Here is a 22,387-nt window from a genome sequence, read left to right on the forward strand (position 1 = left end):
ATAATATAAATAAAGATAAAATAATTCTGTTACAGAAAGTTTATACATATATTTTTGCCAAATAGTAACTTGATATTTTTGGAGATATACAAGATATATTTTCAAAACAAGAAAAATTTGGAATATTCGTTAAATATAGTGTTATAACGTTATTAAAGTATTAACTAAGTTTGCTAAATATTTCACAAAGTACTTACAGTATATTTTATTTTAATTTCGCACTCTAGTAACCTTGAACTCTATTTCCTCTAGGTCACTGAATTCATCTCGATAACAGCTTACATACAATATGAAAACCATTATAGATACATATCAGTTTTAAAACATTCATGGTTTTATCAGTTTTATCATAATCAATCGTGACAAAGTTAACGGCTATTCAGATCATAGTATCTCATATAAAAGACAGCATAATTTTCTTCTCTTCCATTTTTCTCACAAATCTATCAAACACCTTTGAGCAATCACCGATTTTCAGAAATTTATCATTTTATCTAATTTGATTCATAAAATTATCCTATCTTTCATAGGATAGGATAGGATACTACTTCAATACATATTTTTTCATAATTAAATCGCAGTGCAAGAGGTTAATACAAAATATGCATAAATAATACATAATATATTCCAAATAATCATACGTAATATAATGTAAAAATTAGAAATATATATTGTACATAAAACAAAAATATAAATAATATAAATTATTCTAATATAATATTATAATAATATAATATTATATTAACATATTAATAATATAAATAACATATAATAGTACACAAACATATAAATAATACAAATGCAAAATATTCCAATATAACATATAAATTTTGCATTTCTGTTATTTTAAAATAAAATAAAATGTATATTTTGTGTCATTAAAAGCGGATAAATAATACAAATGCAGTATATTCCAATATAAAATATAAATTTTGCATTTCTGTTATTTTAAAGTAAAATAAAATTTCTGTACTCTTGATTTCGTATAACGCAGGAGAATTGATTTCGTCACCCGTTATACATGGTTTTACCACATATTATACATTTAATCCATTATATTTATTATCACATTTTAATTTCATACATCGCAGATAGGAATAAATTTATAAAAAAAATTATAAAGGAAAGAAATAAGGGGATAAATCAGTCCTGTTTTCGCGCTGTACGTTCGTTACATACTCGTTCGTTAGAATCGCTAAACCGTCCGTTATAGCATTCGTCCGTTTGAAGATACCCCCTTGTGCACGCCCTTCTTGGTCGGTTGAAAGAACTGAACCTCGCACTCAACGACTCGCGTAGTACCGAACCAACCGTCCGTGGCGCTGCAACGGCTAAATGCGCACCTGTCAACGTTCACGTGCCAATAATCGCTCTTTCAATGCATTAGCAGAAATCAGAGAGTCCGAGGTTCACGTGCATACTCGCGTGGATGAAATGTGAAAATCTGATAATCTATAAGAGAATTTCGTTTTAAAACCCAATAAAGGATTTTATCTTGGGTTTATCCAACTGTAAGTTTTCCTGTCCAACAACATTGTGATCGAGATTATGCGGAAAGGTTTCTCCGTGTAACGAGACTTCAATCGATAAAAATATTTTTCTTCGTACTTTTTCTCGTTTCACTTGAGAAAATTTAACGCCGGGATTACATCCGGGAACTGGATACGATACGCTTTCGTTGAAAATTCTCCCTGTACTTCCGACTGTGCTAAAATATCTTTTATCGTCTCTCGCTTTATCTAACCTAACCTCGTGATGCGTGTATTTCATGCAAAGATGCGGCACTGTCTCGTTGTTGGTATAAATTATACCTGTTCCTATATGATCTCGTAATTAAGCAAATGAAGTTTACGTCGGAAAATGTTATCCCTACAAACAGTATGCATAACTACAAGATAAACATCAACGGTTTAGAAGTGGTTAAGGTATTAAATGTATTTTTATTACACCTTTGTTTGCTCTTGATAAATTTTTGAAAAAAATTCTGTTTGCTGATTAGTACGATATTCTATAGTCATATCTCCATATATGTTTAGTAAGTCTGCAGTTTTTAATAATCAAAATTTTTTTGATATTCGTATATTTTTTATTATGACGTTATTATATACATATACCATTCTTTTTTTATTTCTTTATTTCTTTTCGATATTAATACAAATATTTTTTTAAATATTGACAATAACTATTTTGGTTATTAATATAATTATTAATCATCTCTATTGATTAATATTCTATATCTTATGGTGAAATTCATATCTAGTATATTTACAATGTTTAAAATTTAATTTTGCAATTATGAAATCATAACTGGAAAATTGATAATTTTTATTAATTAATGACTTGCTTTAAATTAGTTCAATAATTTATTAATCACTTTTTTTGATTATTTTTCACAATTTATTATCTGAATTGCGAATGAAATTAATAGTGAGTGTTATACTTTGGTCTATGAATATTTTGTGTAGTGAAGAAATAACTATACTATAATAAATCTATGCCACAGTCTCTTCTAATAAACAGTGTTTAATTATCGATGACAACAACGTTTATGGACTTTATCGTACCATGCAAACGATGAGGGAAAATAAACATGTTTTGTTGTAATTTACGACACACGTAGTGCGATCGTTCACTGATTTTAACCGATTGACTCATCTCATAGTTTCCCACGACTATTATGTTTTCTGTGAAGCAACGTTACGTGCATCCGTTAATTTACAGAAAGCAGTATCTTACGCACATTAGGAATTTACATTAGACCTTTAAATTCACTTAAATGTTTAAAGAACGTGTAGATCGTATCATCGTATTACAATGAAATTGCATATACTGGGTGTCCCATAATTAATTCCTATGTTTTTCATATCTTGTAAAACGAAGAACTAAATTGCAAACATTAAAAAAGAATTATTAGTAAATTATTAGTGAATTCTGGAAAAAAAATTTGTTTTGAACTTTTGAAATAAGTGTGTATCTATTTACTAATGAATTTTTATATATATTCATTTCATTGTATGCATTGAAAAGTGGATATATATGTAATTAGACTTAGCTACATAATGTTACAAATTAAAATTTTTAAGAAAGTTAATTTTTTTACAAAATTTTGTCTATTGACAAGATATGTCGAAATTTATTTTTTGATAAGTATTTTAATTCTTGTATTTTAGAATCTTATGTTTTAACAAAGAAAAAAAAATATTATGGTACCAAAAATATAGAAAGGTTGAAAATGCCAACTTTTATATTATTGTTCAAATATTCGTAGTTCTTTTTTGTTTTATTTTTTTATTAGCTTGATTTTCATCACAATTTTTTCATTACATTTGAATTATTCATTACATTTAAATATTCTGCAATTAGAATCAAACTAACAATAAAAACTAATGACAGCTGATACATTTAGTCTCATTTAAGGAACATTTATGTTAATGAACATAACCTCTACTATCTAGTGACAATGATAAAAACTAAATGAATCGTAGTAACATTTTCATCCTTACTTATTGATATTTGTCTCTAGCAAATTAATCAAATTAATCAAATTTATTAGTTTAAATACCTTTTATCTTAATGTATACTCTCCTTTACTGAATATATAATAAGCATGAGTAGTAGTTAAAATCTCCAAGTAGAAATATACTCACATGGTAACCTAACTGATGAATTTTTAAACATGCTTTTGTCGAAAACAATGAAACTTCTATCCTGCATTGATCTTTTCTTTTCTTTTCTTCTTTTTTTCGTGTAAAACCATATTCTTACTGGATGTATCATCAGTTGCATAACACTGCATAGTGATGAAACACGTTATTAATTTCTATATACATAGACAGACTGCAATTATTATACATTATACAAGTATTATTGTATACGACAGTACGACATATATCTATACACAATTAATAATATTATGATATTTCAATGATAATGTTAGTAACATTTTATAATTGTTAATATTAATTAACGAAGTTAATTATACAAATTATTATAAATTTATAAAAATAAATAGTGTCAATGGTACTTTATGTATATATTCATTTAAGTTTCTGAAGTGATAAGATAAGTATACAAATTTTCTCAAATTCTTTTTTACTTTTCATTAAATTTTTAGGTTATCTCCATCTGTTTAAATGGAGCATAAGATAAATTACTTTAAATGTAACAAACATAGAAAATAATCGAAAGAAAGTGCTGATACATCTTTTTTAATGAATAGTATACTTTACATTTTAATGGATTTCATATTATTAATATTTATATTACATTTACATACTTTTCTATATATTTCTTTTTATCGTTTAATAGGAGTTTAACAATCTATACTCGAATTATATGTATAAAACATTGAAATACATAAATAGGTTTCGAATTTCTAACATTTTATTCTTGTACGCATAAAAGTTTAATCGAGCATCCGTGAAAGAAATGTTTCCAACGATTGAATATTTATTGATCTAATCATCTGTCATTTTCTTTTTTCTTTTTTTTTTTTTTTTACTTTTTTATTAACGTTTCTATACTAGTCGTGATCATTAGACTGCCGATGAATCGTAATATTAACAACCATGAATAATAAATTGTAATCGAGATAGAATTATTTCTTAAATATTTTAGAGAAAAATGAAAAGAATTTTTTTAAATTTAAAGGAAGTGTTACCATGTGCTATTTGCTAAAATTAATAATTGGAAAAAGTATAATTAAAAACTATAGTTAAATTGAAGAGAAGAAAGAACGATGAACAGAAATTTGTTATAATTATTATTTCACTAAAGATACGTAAAATTAAGTAAAAAAAATCTTGTTTCATTTTTCATTTGCCATTAACAAATAAATTTCTTTTTTTCCTGTTTTTGATACAAATTAAAACCAAAAAAAAAAAAAAAAAGAAAATTCATGACAAATAAAAAAGAAAATATCATTATTTTGTTATAATAATATTTCAATCTTGTTAATGCTCGCTTCAAAGATTATTAATTATTTCAAATTCGTATTTATACATCAAAAAACAAAAATTCATGATAATAGAAAAGAAAATAACATTATTTTGTTATAATAATATTTCCATCTTGTTAATGTTCACTTCAAAGATTATTAATTATTTCAAATTCGTATTTATAGATCAAATTTGAGCAAATATTTTTTTGACATAGTATTTCGCTCTTCTTCGGTTTAAACTTTATCGAAGACCAGACAAAATTGGGTCAAAATTAGAATTAGAAGTATAACTTTCGCGAGTGCGGTAAAAGCGCACTTTTATTGAATAGAAATGAAACTCAACATATTAAATCAGTTCGTCTAGTGGAAAGTGTGCATATTACTTAAAATCAAACATATTTGTTGAATAAGAAAGAGACGAAAAATAATATTATTCATTATCATAATCATTATCTTCTTTATATATGCTTCTTTATCTTCTTTATATTAATTGATAAAATACATACATCATTTTCACCAATGTCATGCAACATGCAAAATTCTAAACATTTGAAAATCTTTACCAAATTTTCAAAGCATAAATTGAATATTTATAATCAACTAAAATTAAAAAAAAAAAAGAAAAATATTTTCTCACTTATAAAAACAAGTCAAATTTGAATCCCAAATGTTGCAATAAGAATTCGTAATTTAATTAATTAACAAACAGACATATTGTATTAAAATTCAATTTATTTTGTCTTAATATTAAATACTTTACTTTAGAAAATTAATATTCTATTTACTATGAAGTGTTTAAGTATGTTACACATACTTCAATATGCATATTTGTCTTTTTATGCAATAAAACTTGTATCAAAATTCACTGTATCCAATTTCAGATTTGATTATTTTTATGTATAATAAACCTGGACAAATTTTTCCTAAAATAGTAATTTAAAAATAATTATTTCGAATAACGTTAATTATTATTTGATACGTACTGTACTTCAATTGATATTATGTTCCTTACTTGATCAATTGAATAACAAATTGAGAAATTATTTGGGAAAATGAAGTTTATTCCTTAATTGGAAATTTGTTCGAAATTTTATTCGAAAAATCAAAATTGCATTCAGAATAAATATCACAGTATATCACAATAAATAAATATTGAACGAAAAGTGTAGTAATAATTGCAGTAATAGTGCTAGTAATAGTTAGTAATAATATAAATTATATTTGACGACTGCACGTTAAGAAACCAGCTATTTTTATTAATATCAAATAACAAACAACCATAGCAAATGATAAATAATTTATTTCGAAAAGTGATAGAAAATCATTCAATTACAAATAAGAAACATTTACACTGTACAAAGTATTACTCGATTAATTTTAAAATTAATTTTTAATTAACGAAATTTGAAAATTTCTCAGAACTTAATATTTTAACTCTTTGCACTCGAGAGGCGATCTTCAATCACCGTTTAATTAAATTTTGAAGACTGATATTAATTAAAATATTAAATTTACGATAACGTAATAGCGTAGGAAGTATTAAAATTAAATAACTATAACAGAAAATCTTTAAATTTCTACTCTTTTATAGGGAAACAATCATCGAGTGTAAAATATTAATATTAACGCTTTGCACACGACGACTTTTTCGTTACAGAAAAATACTAATCCTAAGACTTTCTGTCATAGAGTCGACGATATTTTTGAAATGGTAAATGAGAAATCATATGCAAATTAAGACGTAGAATTATTTTTCTTCGACATTTCACGCATCGTTAGGTAATTTTAAATTTGATGTATTAATTAACGTCAATCTTTAGAATCTGATTAAATGGTGACTGAGAGTCACCTCTCGAGTGCAAAGGGTTAATAACTTAATAACTTCATACATTATTTAAGAAAACTCATATTTTATTTTCTACAAAATGCTGAAATAACTCATATCGCATATACACGAACATATGCACTAGTATCTCTTATTTTTATCTATAATACCTTCTTACATCAAAGTTCACTGTACTTTATTTACAGGTTTGATACCCCAACCATAAAAATGAAATTCCCTATATCGATGCTCACAGTACCCTATCTAAAAGCCAGATTCTCCTGCAATTTAATTAATCCAATTAAATTACTCGTATCAAAGTTCACCATGTGTCATCTCGATAAATACTCGATACTCTATCAAAAGAAATTAATAGCCTATTTTCTGCAAAGTATTAACACGTATTACAGGTAATATGTACACGTGCATTCGTTGCTTTTATATAATGATTTAAAGCTGCAAACCACGTGAATTCCCATTTGTAGAATACTACAAAGATATCGATATATAATCAGTCAGCATGTTCATTAGAAGTGCGATACTTAATGATAGGATGAGTCAAACTTTATCGTGACGCCAGGAAAAAGTGTGTAACAGATACAGGTGATAGCAGGACGACACACAAAGTGGAAGAAAGTTCCGAATGACAGATATATTTATCGTCACATCTGAAGATTAACCCTTTGCACTCGAAGATTTTTTGGCCAGAGAAGAGTGGAAAATCAAAGATTCTCTATTAACACTTTGACTACAGCAGACTTTGAAACGCATCGGTCGTACCACACGGGTAGGAATTCATTTGCAATGTCCGCCGAGAATGGCAAAATTTTGGGTAGAGATGCGCCCTCCGTGTCAGAAAAGCAAACTGTGTTGAGCGCTTATATGCGCCCTCCGTGTCACAAAAGCAAAATTTCCGAGCGCGTATATGCGCCCACAGTAGCCAAAGGGTTAGAAAACTGACGATACTTCTTTGAGTAGTAAATAAAGAATTTTGTAATAATAGAATTGTAGAATTATTTGATTTCGATACCTCGCACGCTGTTACATTGCATTAAATTTGATATATTAATTAATATCGATCTTCCAAATTTTATGAAATGGTGACTGAGGCTCACCTCTCGAGTGCAAAGGGTTAATTTCCCCGAATTAGTGAAATTTCTTAAGCCCCAGCGTCAATATAGAATCGCGTAAAAAGAAAAGTGCAAATATTTATCTTGTAAACAAATTTTTATTGTTATAATACCATCGTGTTAGGTTACCTCGCGTCGAAATATCTATCACCGTGTTAGCCTGGGACATGCACGTCAGCTGGCCTTAAAAATGATTGAATACCTGAAAGGACAAGGTGGTGACGATGACCATGAACCGCATCATAAATGTAAATGCACTTATTATTGATTTGTCTAGTTTTGTAATGTAGTCGCAAGCTATGTACACGCCCAGGAGACAAGAATAGATACTAATTAAATAGAGCACGCGAATACACCCATTAAACTACCCCTGTTCCGTCCAGACACGTCCACATAGAGCCAGGTTAAGTTTCAACGTGGAAAATTAGCCAAACAGAGTTCGCATTAATGACCCAAAATGTATAAATAAAAGGTCCGCATAGACTGCTGAAATGTTCCTCGTGTGGCCGTTCGATGAAGCACATTTTTGTGCTAAACGTGTAACTGCGATCATGCGAGACAGACGAAACGTTTCCCCTTGGGAATACCAGATTGTTATTATCACGTATGAGTCGAGAGGACTCGTTGAAACGAACGTAAATCTAGATGTGTGTGTTACCGTATTACTTATTTATAGAACATAATTGAAACTCGTATTTCTAGTCGATGGTTGCTATCATTCGATAAAACCATTCTTCACAAATCGAAAATAATTTCTCCGTTTTTCATAGCAGCCATTTTTCATTGCAGATAGGAGATTAAGATCAATGAAAACGCTGAAACCCGCTTTTTAGTAGGATTTATGAAAATAGAAAAAGGAATAGAAAAATGTAACGTTATTTAATTTTTATAAACAATTTTTTAAGAATTAAAAATAATTGTTGGTCTTATACGAGCACGTTTTCATAGGAAACTGAAAATTAACACTAATCGGCGAATAAAACAGTTGTAAATCATTTTTTGATGTAATTTATGACAATAGAAGAAAGTGGGAGAAATTAAGGTTAAAATATATTACTTATTTGTAAAATGTAACTGAGATTCATATTTCCCGCCAATATTTGATAGAATTCAAGAAAACCATATTTTTCAAATAAAAAATAATTCTTTTCTTGTGGCAGTACCTTTTTGTTACTGCACTGTAAATTGATGTTAATTGGCAGATAAGAAAGTAATAAAACCCTGTTTAGTATAATTCACGAAAGTAGAGAAATTGTTTACAACGTTCAAAGAGGAATTAAGGTTAATAAATTATATTACTTATTTATAAAATGTAACTGAGATTCGTATTTCCCGCCAATATTTGATAGAATTCAAGAAAACCATATTTTTCAAATAAAAAATAATTCTTTTCTTGTAGCAGCACCTTTCTTTACTGCGCTGTAAATTATGTTAATTGACAGATAAAAGAATAATTAAATACTGTTTAGTATGATTCATGAAAATAGGCAAAATGTTTATTACAACAAAATTTATAAATTGTATTAAAATAAAATATTAAAAATAAATTATAAGATACTACAGAAAAGAAGAGAAAAAATTTCTCGATATCCGTATATCGATACATCAGATATATCGATTTACCTTTCTCTTCGAAAAGTTGCTTTCAGATTAGCTTTTAACTAGAAGCGATACTCGAGATATAAATACGTTGGATTTACCGGCTATATTCTAAATACCGCATAATCAATGTATCAGATTAGTGAGTTGAAACAAACGAACGCGTATTCGAGTTCGTAAACATTTCAAAATGACGCGCTTAAAAAATTGCGTGCGGCTACGAACACGGAAGTCCCTGAGATAGTTTAGTAACATTCGAGGTCATCGAATCACACTGATTGCGAGTCAAAGCGAAAAAAGGTGTCATCACTTTCATTAATCGATGTCGTTCGAAAAATACCTTATGTTAACAGGAAATAAGATCGAGCAATAGTGAACTGATTAATGAGAATTGATAATCGCATTTAAATGAATCATTCTGTAATGGAAATTAAAATTTTTAATATTTTTCATTACCTGGTGATTCATCCTGCGATTGCAAATTATTTATAAACCATGTGTTGCATCGAAATACATTTGAAACAATATTTGTATGATTCCAAAAAGGACACGTGCTGCGTATTGTTTCCTATAACGTATTGTTTACGTCATAAATTCTCAAGGTGACTTTAAGTGACTTAAGGGAAACACCATGTATCTATTATTGAAATCAAAAGATTATTCGGTACAGACGTATTAAGATAAATCTGGGAATTACGATAAAAATAGTAAGAACGCCGATAGCGTTAGGTTATGTTCTATGAGGAAAGTTGAAAGATTCAGCTTACTGTGAATCCCCAACACGCGAGAACAGGGAAATACTAGAATATGCGTTAATATTTCAATAAATATCTACCTTTAATTTACCATACCTCTAAAACACAAAATTTTATTTTACACATTTTTTCGTATAGCAAACAGTCAATACGTAATACGAAGTTAAGTTAATTGATTTACCTTGTATAGTCATGAAAAAAAAATTGGTAATGGTTATTTGAGATTTTTTCCAATCAAAATGAATTCAAACATGACTCGGTACAATACCCAATAAAGAACAGTGCAAATAAAATTGTATTTAAACTCACTTTCACAGAAAAATTTTTAATGAAACTTCGATTATTTATTAGTAATATACTTATGAACATAAAGCGAAGTGTTGTGTATTTCGCTTTAAAGATTCGTTTCTCGCGATAACCGACATAGGCACAAAGAACAACTTCAGAAAAGTATCGCAAATATACGACGAAAGCGCGTATTATAACATTAAATCAAGACAGAAAAGTTACATTGATTCAGAAATTGTAATAAATAAAAACAATCAGTATAATCACGCTTAGATTACTCCATTCCGTGGGATTCCACGATTATGTTTTAAAACGTATGCATCGTTCGCATCTGGCCTTTCCAACGACTATCCGGAATGACGACAATGAAATGCTCTCGAGCGAACGAGCGAGCGTGTACCGTTCGAATTTCACGCAGTAAGTGAGCCGATTGGCCAGAGCTTATAGCACCCTCCAATCGCGATGCCGCATACTCGTGACGTCACAGAACGGTATATAATAACGTCGCGCGCCATCGTTCTGGTCAGATCTCGGTTGGCTTTGAAATGAGCGAAACGAGGTAATTTTCGGAGAGTTCTGGCAGCTCGCGCGCCCTTCGGCAGTGAGAGAAGCCGGGTGGTGGTTTTTCTTCGGTTCAAAAGTAAAGAAATAAATTACCGTACAAGTCAATATTCGAATCTAGCGTTGCAGTCTTAACATCAAGAATTTTTCAAACTAGTCATCGAACGTCGTCGTTTGTTGAGTGAATGTTCAAGAGCGAATAACTGAACGCAAATTATACAAAGTGTTTCGTCGATAGTATGAGTTAAAAGGTGGACTGGAATAGCTTACGCAAAGCGTCGAACAAATTTTTGTACGTTGGGTGCTGGTTGATTGAGTTAAAAGAACATTCTAAGTCAACAATTCATATTCATGTGATACTTGCTTCGTAAATGACGAGAGCTTTGCGAGCCTTTGCTGGGATATAACCTGAAAAGGCAAAAGCAGACAGAAAGTGAGAAACAGCGAGGCAGAGAGTAACATAAGAAAAACAGAGAGAGAAAATAGACTGATAAGGAGCAGATTGCTTAACAAATTTTTGTATTTATTTCACGTAAAAACAAACGCTTTCTCCGGTCGTGTTTGCTTTACGTGTCTTTCCTTCGCAAGCCGGTAGAATTCCCGGTTCGTTTGAGAGTCGTCACACAACAGCTTGAAAATTTTTTCGTCAAGTAATAAGAAGCTCTCAAAGCTGTACCTGAGAATAAAAAGAAAAATGGTTGGAAGCAACGGGACTATGATCGCGATTCGGCTTGTCCGTAGTAAGCTGCGAAAACGGGAGGATCATTCGAATGCGGTACATCCGGAAGCAGCCGTAGTTCAAACGGCAATGTCGCCGGTTTCGACGATTGTCGCACCATCTTATCCTGTCGAAGGTTGTTGCACGCAGACGTCAGTGACTACCACATCGACGGATCTGGGAAATGGCACAGCTGTTGAACAGGATAACGTCTATGCTACGGCCAATCCGGCAGATCAATTCGTCTGGCAGTTTCCGCCTCCTTATCCACCGCCTCACACACCGACGCAGTATACGTTGTACAACGACCAGGTTGGTATATACTCTTTTCTTACTTTCTTATTTCCTCTCCTTTTTCTTCTTTTTTCTTCTCCTTTTTTCCTTGTAGTCTCGAAGGAAACGAGGACTACGCGTTTCTTCCTTCTGCCTTCATATTCCTCTTTATATATCAGCTGCACTAACCAGTAGAGCCAGTATTACCAGATTTCACTGGTTTATTCTCTACTTGCCAGGATTACTCGATCATTGTAGCGACTATCGATAATACTTGACTCAAAGGATGTCTGTATGAAATTAACTGCTGTGTGTAAAATGTCGTTTGAATTTGAATTTTTTATTTTAAAAAATGAGAGAAGCTCTTGTGTAATAGAAAATCATTAAGTAAAGCAATATAAATAAGGATTCGAATAGTGATAGCTACGTTGGTTTCGGAGGGTAATAAAAACAGGTTGAACGCCGAACAGTTGGAACTACAGTGACTATATCGCTGTTGCTCTATACTTTCTGTATTCTAGAACTGATCGATCTCGCGTATTACTATTCTTCGTTTGCTTACGTTACGTATGTAGACGGGTAATAATCTATTAAAATTTGTATTTCAACCGGTGAAAATTAGTTTGTATTACCAACTAAAAATTAAATTTCTAAAATACTCGAAAAAAATGGAGCTTCAAACGTATTCTTGCTCATTAACAGTGAAATTAAAAAGTATGAAATTTTTGCTTTAATATCTCACATTTGTTATTTGTTGTTTCAATATTAATTAATATGTATGTATAATATATTTGTAACTTGTGCAACATTATCTTAAATCTTGAAAAGATGTGTCATATACGTTTACTTTATTGTGATCGTTAGACTCACGTGTAACTGAAAAATTTTCTCCAACTTTGTTTAAATAATCATTTCTGAAAATTTACGTGAATCAGTTTATTATCTTCAATTTATCAAATATTCGTGTGAGTTTGACAAACAAACATTCAAAGGAAAAGTCTTATAATTTTACGTTTGACATTTAGGTTACGAATACAATTACATGTATATACTACACACGTACGTGTAGATATATCTCGATAACGAGATTTCGAACAGAGCGCCACTAGAATTTTATTTATCTTCATTACCCGTTGCACGAAATAATTCATTTAAATTTACAAGCCATATTACGCTACCGATGTATATTAATAATTTCGAGACAGCTCCCGTCATTTGCTAAAATTTAGATTCATAAAGTTATGAAAGCTTGTGCAACAGTTATTTATAATAATGCATCGACTATACATAATATATTGTAACTGAAAAGACATATCTGGTAACACTCCAGGATATACTTGGTGATGGTAAGACCTTTGAAAATTGTAGTTATTAATAATAGTCGATGGCGCTATCGATTGTCCAAGGACGAGAGGCATACGAGTAGACGGCCTGGCAAACGAGTTGTAAGGTCGAGGCTCAGTCCGAGGCTCGCCGCCAGAAAAATCCCAAACAATCGGCAACGTTGCCGCGTCTACTCTGCTTTGTTGCCGTTATGACACGTATGTTTCAGTTTCATGCTCCACTTACCGGTAAATCTCTACTGCTTTCCCATATATCTTCGCTAGTTTTTCAACTATTCTTATTATCTACTCTATTACGTATTTTCTTCCAGAATAGACATAATATCCCTATATTTAACCTCGAGTTGCGTTTCAATTTAAACTCTGCAATCCGTCTATCCGTCTATCTTCGTACATATGTTTTTCGAACCACGAATATATATCTCAACGGAGATGTTAATCTAATCGTTCATTATCTGGACAATCAAAATGACATAAGTTTCCATGGTTGTGATGTAAGATACGCATGACGTAGTTTTCTTATGCTCGATTAAAAACGTATATATTCGATGTAAGCCTGTTCTTTGCGGAAGTCAGATAAGATTGAGCTTTTTCAAGTTTTATTTGCTACGTCACACGATTATAATTCTGCGAAACACGCTGCGGACATTCGACAAACTTCACGTGTTTCGATAGGAGTCTATCGATGCGTATCTGAAAAATCGAGTGGTCGAGTTCGACCGTCGGGGTACATTTGAAATAATTTGAAATACGGCTGGTAATAATGGCAGAATTTTACTTCGCACGTGTATTGCGATCATCGTATTCGCTAATTTGTAATGGCGGTACGTAACGTCCTCGTTCGTGTATTTCATATATACATAGTTAATACGAGGAAAAGCATCTCGATATCTGTACTCGTTGACCAATGTAACTGCAGGCGTCATTCATTATTGTCCTTAATCCCGCATTTACCGTGTACATTTTATGCAACTTGGGATTTTCGTATAATGTTACATGGTAGAATAATTCATATGTTTATATTTAAACTTTATTTCAGTTGTTTCAAAAACATTTTGCTAGGTTAGGTAACGTATCTTTTATTAAACATTTAAATATTTAGAACGATATCGCGTGTGGTTCTACTATTGGTCTCGATGTATATATACAGATAGCGCCACTCGATTAAAAATTCCCTGGAAAATTATTTTATGGGATACATTTTAGTTTTAAAAATATGTCTATTCTGTTAGACATTTTTTTTTTTTATTTCAATTAAAATTCGAAGTAGTCTACTTGTACTTCTACCATTTGTCTCACTATCTATATAAATAGGATAAATAGGATCGATATAAATAGGATTATTTGTCTAAAAATTCCCTAGAAAATTATTTTATAGGATACGTTCTAGTTTCAAATAATACGTTTATTCCGTCACACATTTTATTTTTTATTTAAATTAAAATTCAAAGTAACATTTCTGCTTGTCCTGCTTTTTTCATTTGTCTCGATATCTATATAGATAGCGCCACTCGATTAAAAATTCCCCAGAAAATTATTTTATAGGATACATTCTAGTTTTAAAAATACGTCTATTTTGTTGAATATTTCATTTTTTATTTAAATTAAAATTGAAAGTAACGTTTCTACTCGTGCCTCTACCATTTGTCTCGATATTTATACAAATACAGTTATTCATCTAAAAATTCCCTAGAAAATTATTTTATAAGATACGCCCTAGTTTTAAAGATATTTTTATTCTGTTAGACTCCTTATTTTCTTTTATTAAAAATTTAAAACGATGTTTTTACTTCTGCTTCTATTATTGGTTTCGATATTTATATAAATTGTCCTATTTGATAAAAAATTTCCCAAAAAATCGTTTTTCAGAGAAAGTTTCGGTTTTAAACATATTCCTATCGTATTAGTCATTTTATATTTTATTGAACACTTAAAACAATATTTCTACTTGTGCTTCTACTATCGATCTCAATGTGTACACAAATTCTGTTATTTGATACAAAATTTCCCAGAAAACCATTTTTTAAAATACGTTTCTCCTTTAAAAATATTTCTACCATTCGCCTCAACGTCTATACATATAAATATTGCCTTTTGGGATAAAAGACTCAAAAAAACTTGTTTTATTAACTACGTTTCAGTTATTTTAAGGATACTTTCATTCTATTAGCCATTTTATTTTCTATTAAACACCTAAAGCAATGTTTCTGTTCAAATTTCTGCAATTCGACATAACGTCTCTATAAATTCCATTATTCTATTAAACATTTCTCAAAAAATTAATTTCCAGAATACACTTCGGTTGTTTGATTTTTATTTTATTTTTACTTTTATTCTGTTAGATATTTTAGTTTTTATTCTTTTATATATTTTAGTTTTTATTCTTTTATTTATTATTTAATTTATTATTATTTCATTATTATTTCCGTTCCATTAGATACCTTATTTTTGATATAAAATAATATTATTCAATAATAATATCAATATTTGCATCCAAGAAGGATTTTTAAAGTTACGAAAAGAATATATTTCGTAACTTAAAGAATATTACTCGATAAATGTATAAAACGGCATTAATATTGAGAAACAGTAAATTATTTAGTATAATTTAATAATATTATTATTTTATTACTATTTCTGGTCTGTTAGATATCTTATTTTTTATATTAATATAATAATTTTATATAATTATATAATATTATATCCATTACTACTATTGCTTCGTTTGATATCTTATTTTTCATATAAAATAATATTTCAGCTCGAACTTTCCTGTCATTGGCCACAGTAATTCGCAAGTATCTGTACAAGCTCCATTACTCGATTAAAACTGCCGGAGAAAATGATCTTACGGGATACGGTTGCTCGTACTGTACATATAGTCCACCATGTTGACTTTACACTGTTATTGACGGCTATTGGTCAATCACGCACACGTAGTGTCGCGACGTTGAATTTTCCATCTGGCAAACCGCGAAAGCCACTATGTTTGGTGTTTTGAACGCATAGGCGCACCTAAAAACCCGCTTTTACCCCTCGGGCTGGCTCTAAATTTAGCGTAGGTGGGCGGCCACGACCGTTTGCCAAGCAGCAACAGGACTTCGGCGCAGGGTGCAGCTGTCTTGTAGACAGCAAAATAATGCGTCTCTCCTTGACGGTATTGGCAATATTCCTGCGATTCTGTTGCCATGCTTCGTCGAACCGTTCCACGATATTTTCATTCCTGACCTTTTTCTGTCTTTCGCGATTCGTCTCTAAACGTGCATCCGCGAGAATTTTAGTCCCTGCCCACGTATACATATCTGGTCGTCTACCTCTGTCCAACGGTTTTCCTGTTTGCCTCCTCGTAATATGTAGTTTCTCTGTCTCGCTCCTCGGCTCTGGACCCTGTCGGTCGGTTTCATAACATCGCACCCGGATACACGACGTATCCTGCTTTTTCAGTCGAGTCGACGCTCTCCGCTATTTCCATGCTTCATAGATCGCTCTAATCGTATCGTATTATGTATATCGTAAGTCGTAATTCTCGCGTAGCCTTACTTCGTTACCCGTCTATACCTAACCGTGCTATTACACACATTTTGCGAGCCGAGAAATATCTGAAAATCGAAGATAATTTATTATCGCGACAATGAACGATTTAGTCACCGAGTGTAGATGCTGTAGTGTACACAGCGCGATGAAGCATAGGTTGGCAATACTGAATGAGATATAATACCGTACGATACACTGCGTTTTGAATGTTCGTTGAAAGTTTATTTAAGCTTCCTCTCATGGAATATTAAAATTATGTGTATAATATAATTATAATATGTAATATAATATAATTTTAATATAATATAATCGATATTATTGTAAATAATATCGATGTAATATTGGCTAGATACCGAGTGATATTTTTTTAACAGATAGTAGATTGGAAAATTGTTTAATAATTTTGTAAAGTTTCAAATTATGTTAGCTACGATGATATGAAAAAAAAGACTGAGAATATATAATAAAATGATATTAAAATTGCATTTTCACTCAAATTATGTTGTTAAACAAAAGAATTGGATAATCTCTTAATTATGTAACTTCGTGACGAGAAACTTCTTTTGAAAACGAATACTAATTCCAAGTTGCTGAAAATGTTATTCGCGTTATTATACTTCATTATGACGATGTAGTTAAAAGAACAAAACCTCGATGAGAATATCTTCTTTTATTAGGACACGATACAAAATAGTCTTCACCACACTGTTTCATAATCGTTAATAAATTTTATCGATAACATTCCTGTCCTAACCTATAAAAATTAATATCCTCTAAAACAAATCATAAAAGACAGGAATATTCATACAGTAAATACATTAAGATATATTAATTACTGAAACAGCAAGTTTATTACATAAAACAGTTTATGCGAGTATTTTTGTATTGAAGAAAAATCCACAAGAATATATTTTATTATTTTTATATTAACATTTTTAATAATTTAACATTTCAATATTATTATTTGATTTAATAAAATAGTAATAAAAAAAATATTCTGATAAACAGAATGGAATAAATAATGGCTTCCCTAAATTGAAAACAAAAATCTTTGTATATTTAATTGTCACATAGAATATTTATTTGATCATGTGGTATATATTAGTGAAACGTTTATTTTAAGATTTTCTACTGGTTAGTGCATTAGACAATTCAAAACGAAACCCTGAAGTAGATACAAAAAGGAAAAGAAAATTTAAGTTGTATTTAATTGTACAAATTGTAAGATGATATGTAATAATCGCATGTATTTAACTCCATTTATTATATTTCAGGATACTCTTGTACACGCATTACCGTCGGATAGGCCTGGATTTGCAAAGGGCTTCCGTAAGAATATCGGGGGGCGCTGGCGTCGCTTGGTAAAAAGGAAGCCGGAGTCGGAGACTTGTGCCATTCCTCCTGAATTGAAGGATCAACTAAAAACAATTTACGTCTATTGACGATCAGCGTTAATGCGCCGTTGTCTGTATTTTTATAAACTTTCCTCGGTAATCGATGCTTTCCTGTTTGTAAGATAATAATTATGTCGACAAAGATGGACACGGTACGAGTGATGATGGGAAAAGGAAACGAACGCGCAATGGGATAGTTAATAAAAAAAAAAAGAAAGACATAGGGAAGTAGTCTCAAAAAGGTCGCAACAATTGAATTTGTATAAACAAAAACAAAAATACCGGATAGTTTGTAATTTTTAGTAGGAAATTTGGAAAAAGAATAAAATTATTTATACTTCTCACGAAACATATCAAAAAGTGCCTGAAAATACCGTTTCAGAGATATTAAAAACATAGATAGGTATAGACACAAAATTATGTTTTTCTGATATGGAATATTTTTGCAAAAATACTTGAAGTAATGATAATCTGAATCACGATTGCATAAAATGTAGCAATATTTACAAAGATATATATAAAAGAAAAGAAATAATTTTATTACCATAGATATTGTGATGTTTTATCGTTGGGTATCATTAAAAACAAAAAAAAACAAAAAAACAAAAAAAATAAAATAATGCCTGCGATGTCATGAACAAAACGAAAGAAAATTTGAAAACAGCTGTCGCGCGTACCTAATTACTCGGCTATGCGAAAGATTAAAAGCCACTAGGCTTTGACACGTAGGACAATGGCGTCAAGAACTCTATGAGACTGAAACGTAAAGAGTACGACAACACGAGTTACCTCGTAGCTTTTCTTGAATACGTTTTTTCATGAATAATGCAACAAATCATTTCGAATCACTAGTATTAATGTATACCTGAAATCTTATATTCATCAGAATTGCCGAAACTTTTTCTTCTACACCGTTTTTGGCAGCTCTGTTGTATGTGTACATAGATGTATAAAGCAGTAAAAGTATGAACTACTTGTAATTCTTGTAATGGTCGATCGTTGAAATAAAATCCCGAGATTTCCTTTATACGTGCAATCTAAAAGCTTGGTATGTTATACAGGAAACGAGCGGGGGCGAAAGAATGCTAGTTAAAAGTTACGCTCGACCAAAATCATTTCCTAATCTTTCAAAATGGAAATGCGTAGCATTTCGTATACACTTGTAACATAGGCCAATTTAAGATTCTTAATATTATTCAACAGCTCATATTGAGCTCACACTATATTCTAATATGGTATTTTAATTGTATTGTTGTATCAAGCAATACTTTGTCTTGAAACGTGGTAAAAAAAATTTAATTGATTGAACAAACAAACGATTATGTGTATAACATTGTGCCACGTTTTATATTAGCCAAACTATTTGATTTTATGTTAAACGTTATCTTTTTTTTGCACTTATAGTTTTATGCGGTAAAATTGATAATTTATATCGAGAATAAAATAAACGAAAATAATATATACACATATTTAAAAGAAAAAAAAAGAGTTATTTCAATAAATTGTAACGAATAAATTGCAATCAACGTTCCTTTACGGCTTGATCTTTTATTTCTTTATTGTAATTTTCTAGAATGTAAATATATTATTGAATTGTTTGTTTATCATGAATGTGATGGTATAATGTTTAAACGCGATACGAATAGTTTAAGGATCAATAACGTGCCTACGATTTTTATAAAAATGAAATAATGATGGAACTGCGTCCATCACCTAGTCACTTGATAATTATTGTTCAAAACTTGTATTGTAAACTTTTTGCCGCAGCTTGGATCTTTCCTCGTGAATACCTGTCTGAATACAACAATATCAAATAAAGTATTCAAAAGAGTTTAATAATTTTGTAAAGTTTCAAATTATGTTAGCTACGATGATATGAAAAAAAAGACTGAGAATATATAATAAAATGATATTAAAATTGCATTTTCACTCAAATTATGTTGTTAAACAAAAGAATTGGATAATCTCTTAATTATGTAACTTCGTGACGAGAAACTTCTTTTGAAAACGAATACTAATTCCAAGTTGCTGAAAATGTTATTCGCGTTATTATACTTCATTATGACGATGTAGTTAAAAGAACAAAACCTCGATGAGAATATCTTCTTTTATTAGGACACGATACAAAATAGTCTTCACCACACTGTTTCATAATCGTTAATAAATTTTATCGATAACATTCCTGTCCTAACCTATAAAAATTAATATCCTCTAAAACAAATCATAAAAGACAGGAATATTCATACAGTAAATACATTAAGATATATTAATTACTGAAACAGCAAGTTTATTACATAAAACAGTTTATGCGAGTATTTTTGTATTGAAGAAAAATCCACAAGAATATATTTTATTATTTTTATATTAACATTTTTAATAATTTAACATTTCAATATTATTATTTGATTTAATAAAATAGTAATAAAAAAAATATTCTGATAAACAGAATGGAATAAATAATGGCTTCCCTAAATTGAAAACAAAAATCTTTGTATATTTAATTGTCACATAGAATATTTATTTGATCATGTGGTATATATTAGTGAAACGTTTATTTTAAGATTTTCTACTGGTTAGTGCATTAGACAATTCAAAACGAAACCCTGAAGTAGATACAAAAAGGAAAAGAAAATTTAAGTTGTATTTAATTGTACAAATTGTAAGATGATATGTAATAATCGCATGTATTTAACTCCATTTATTATATTTCAGGATACTCTTGTACACGCATTACCGTCGGATAGGCCTGGATTTGCAAAGGGCTTCCGTAAGAATATCGGGGGGCGCTGGCGTCGCTTGGTAAAAAGGAAGCCGGAGTCGGAGACTTGTGCCATTCCTCCTGAATTGAAGGATCAACTAAAAACAATTTACGTCTATTGACGATCAGCGTTAATGCGCCGTTGTCTGTATTTTTATAAACTTTCCTCGGTAATCGATGCTTTCCTGTTTGTAAGATAATAATTATGTCGACAAAGATGGACACGGTACGAGTGATGATGGGAAAAGGAAACGAACGCGCAATGGGATAGTTAATAAAAAAAAAAAGAAAGACATAGGGAAGTAGTCTCAAAAAGGTCGCAACAATTGAATTTGTATAAACAAAAACAAAAATACCGGATAGTTTGTAATTTTTAGTAGGAAATTTGGAAAAAGAATAAAATTATTTATACTTCTCACGAAACATATCAAAAAGTGCCTGAAAATACCGTTTCAGAGATATTAAAAACATAGATAGGTATAGACACAAAATTATGTTTTTCTGATATGGAATATTTTTGCAAAAATACTTGAAGTAATGATAATCTGAATCACGATTGCATAAAATGTAGCAATATTTACAAAGATATATATAAAAGAAAAGAAATAATTTTATTACCATAGATATTGTGATGTTTTATCGTTGGGTATCATTAAAAACAAAAAAAAACAAAAAAACAAAAAAAATAAAATAATGCCTGCGATGTCATGAACAAAACGAAAGAAAATTTGAAAACAGCTGTCGCGCGTACCTAATTACTCGGCTATGCGAAAGATTAAAAGCCACTAGGCTTTGACACGTAGGACAATGGCGTCAAGAACTCTATGAGACTGAAACGTAAAGAGTACGACAACACGAGTTACCTCGTAGCTTTTCTTGAATACGTTTTTTCATGAATAATGCAACAAATCATTTCGAATCACTAGTATTAATGTATACCTGAAATCTTATATTCATCAGAATTGCCGAAACTTTTTCTTCTACACCGTTTTTGGCAGCTCTGTTGTATGTGTACATAGATGTATAAAGCAGTAAAAGTATGAACTACTTGTAATTCTTGTAATGGTCGATCGTTGAAATAAAATCCCGAGATTTCCTTTATACGTGCAATCTAAAAGCTTGGTATGTTATACAGGAAACGAGCGGGGGCGAAAGAATGCTAGTTAAAAGTTACGCTCGACCAAAATCATTTCCTAATCTTTCAAAATGGAAATGCGTAGCATTTCGTATACACTTGTAACATAGGCCAATTTAAGATTCTTAATATTAT

General features: G+C 30.3%; 1 protein-coding gene across 8 annotated transcripts in view; it reads left to right on the forward strand.

The window, feature by feature from the left end:
* Positions 1-18,954, forward strand: part of LOC108550091 (uncharacterized) — a 195,278-nt gene extending 176,324 nt beyond the window's left edge. For all 8 annotated transcript variants that reach the window (XM_017903715.1, XM_017903716.1, XM_017903717.1 and 5 more), the window contains 2 exons: positions 11,839-12,127; positions 18,240-18,954. In XM_017903715.1, the coding sequence (XP_017759204.1) occupies positions 11,839-12,127; positions 18,240-18,407 (457 nt within the window). In that variant the 3' untranslated portion in view covers positions 18,408-18,954. The remainder of the gene's footprint in view (positions 1-11,838; positions 12,128-18,239) is intronic.
* The last annotated feature ends 3,433 nt before the right edge of the window (positions 18,955-22,387 follow it).

This window comes from Eufriesea mexicana, unplaced genomic scaffold (assembly GCF_001483705.2).
Source record: "Eufriesea mexicana isolate 0111107269 unplaced genomic scaffold, ASM148370v2 scaffold2467, whole genome shotgun sequence".
In the NCBI taxonomy this organism is placed as follows: Eukaryota; Metazoa; Arthropoda; class Insecta; order Hymenoptera; family Apidae; genus Eufriesea; species Eufriesea mexicana.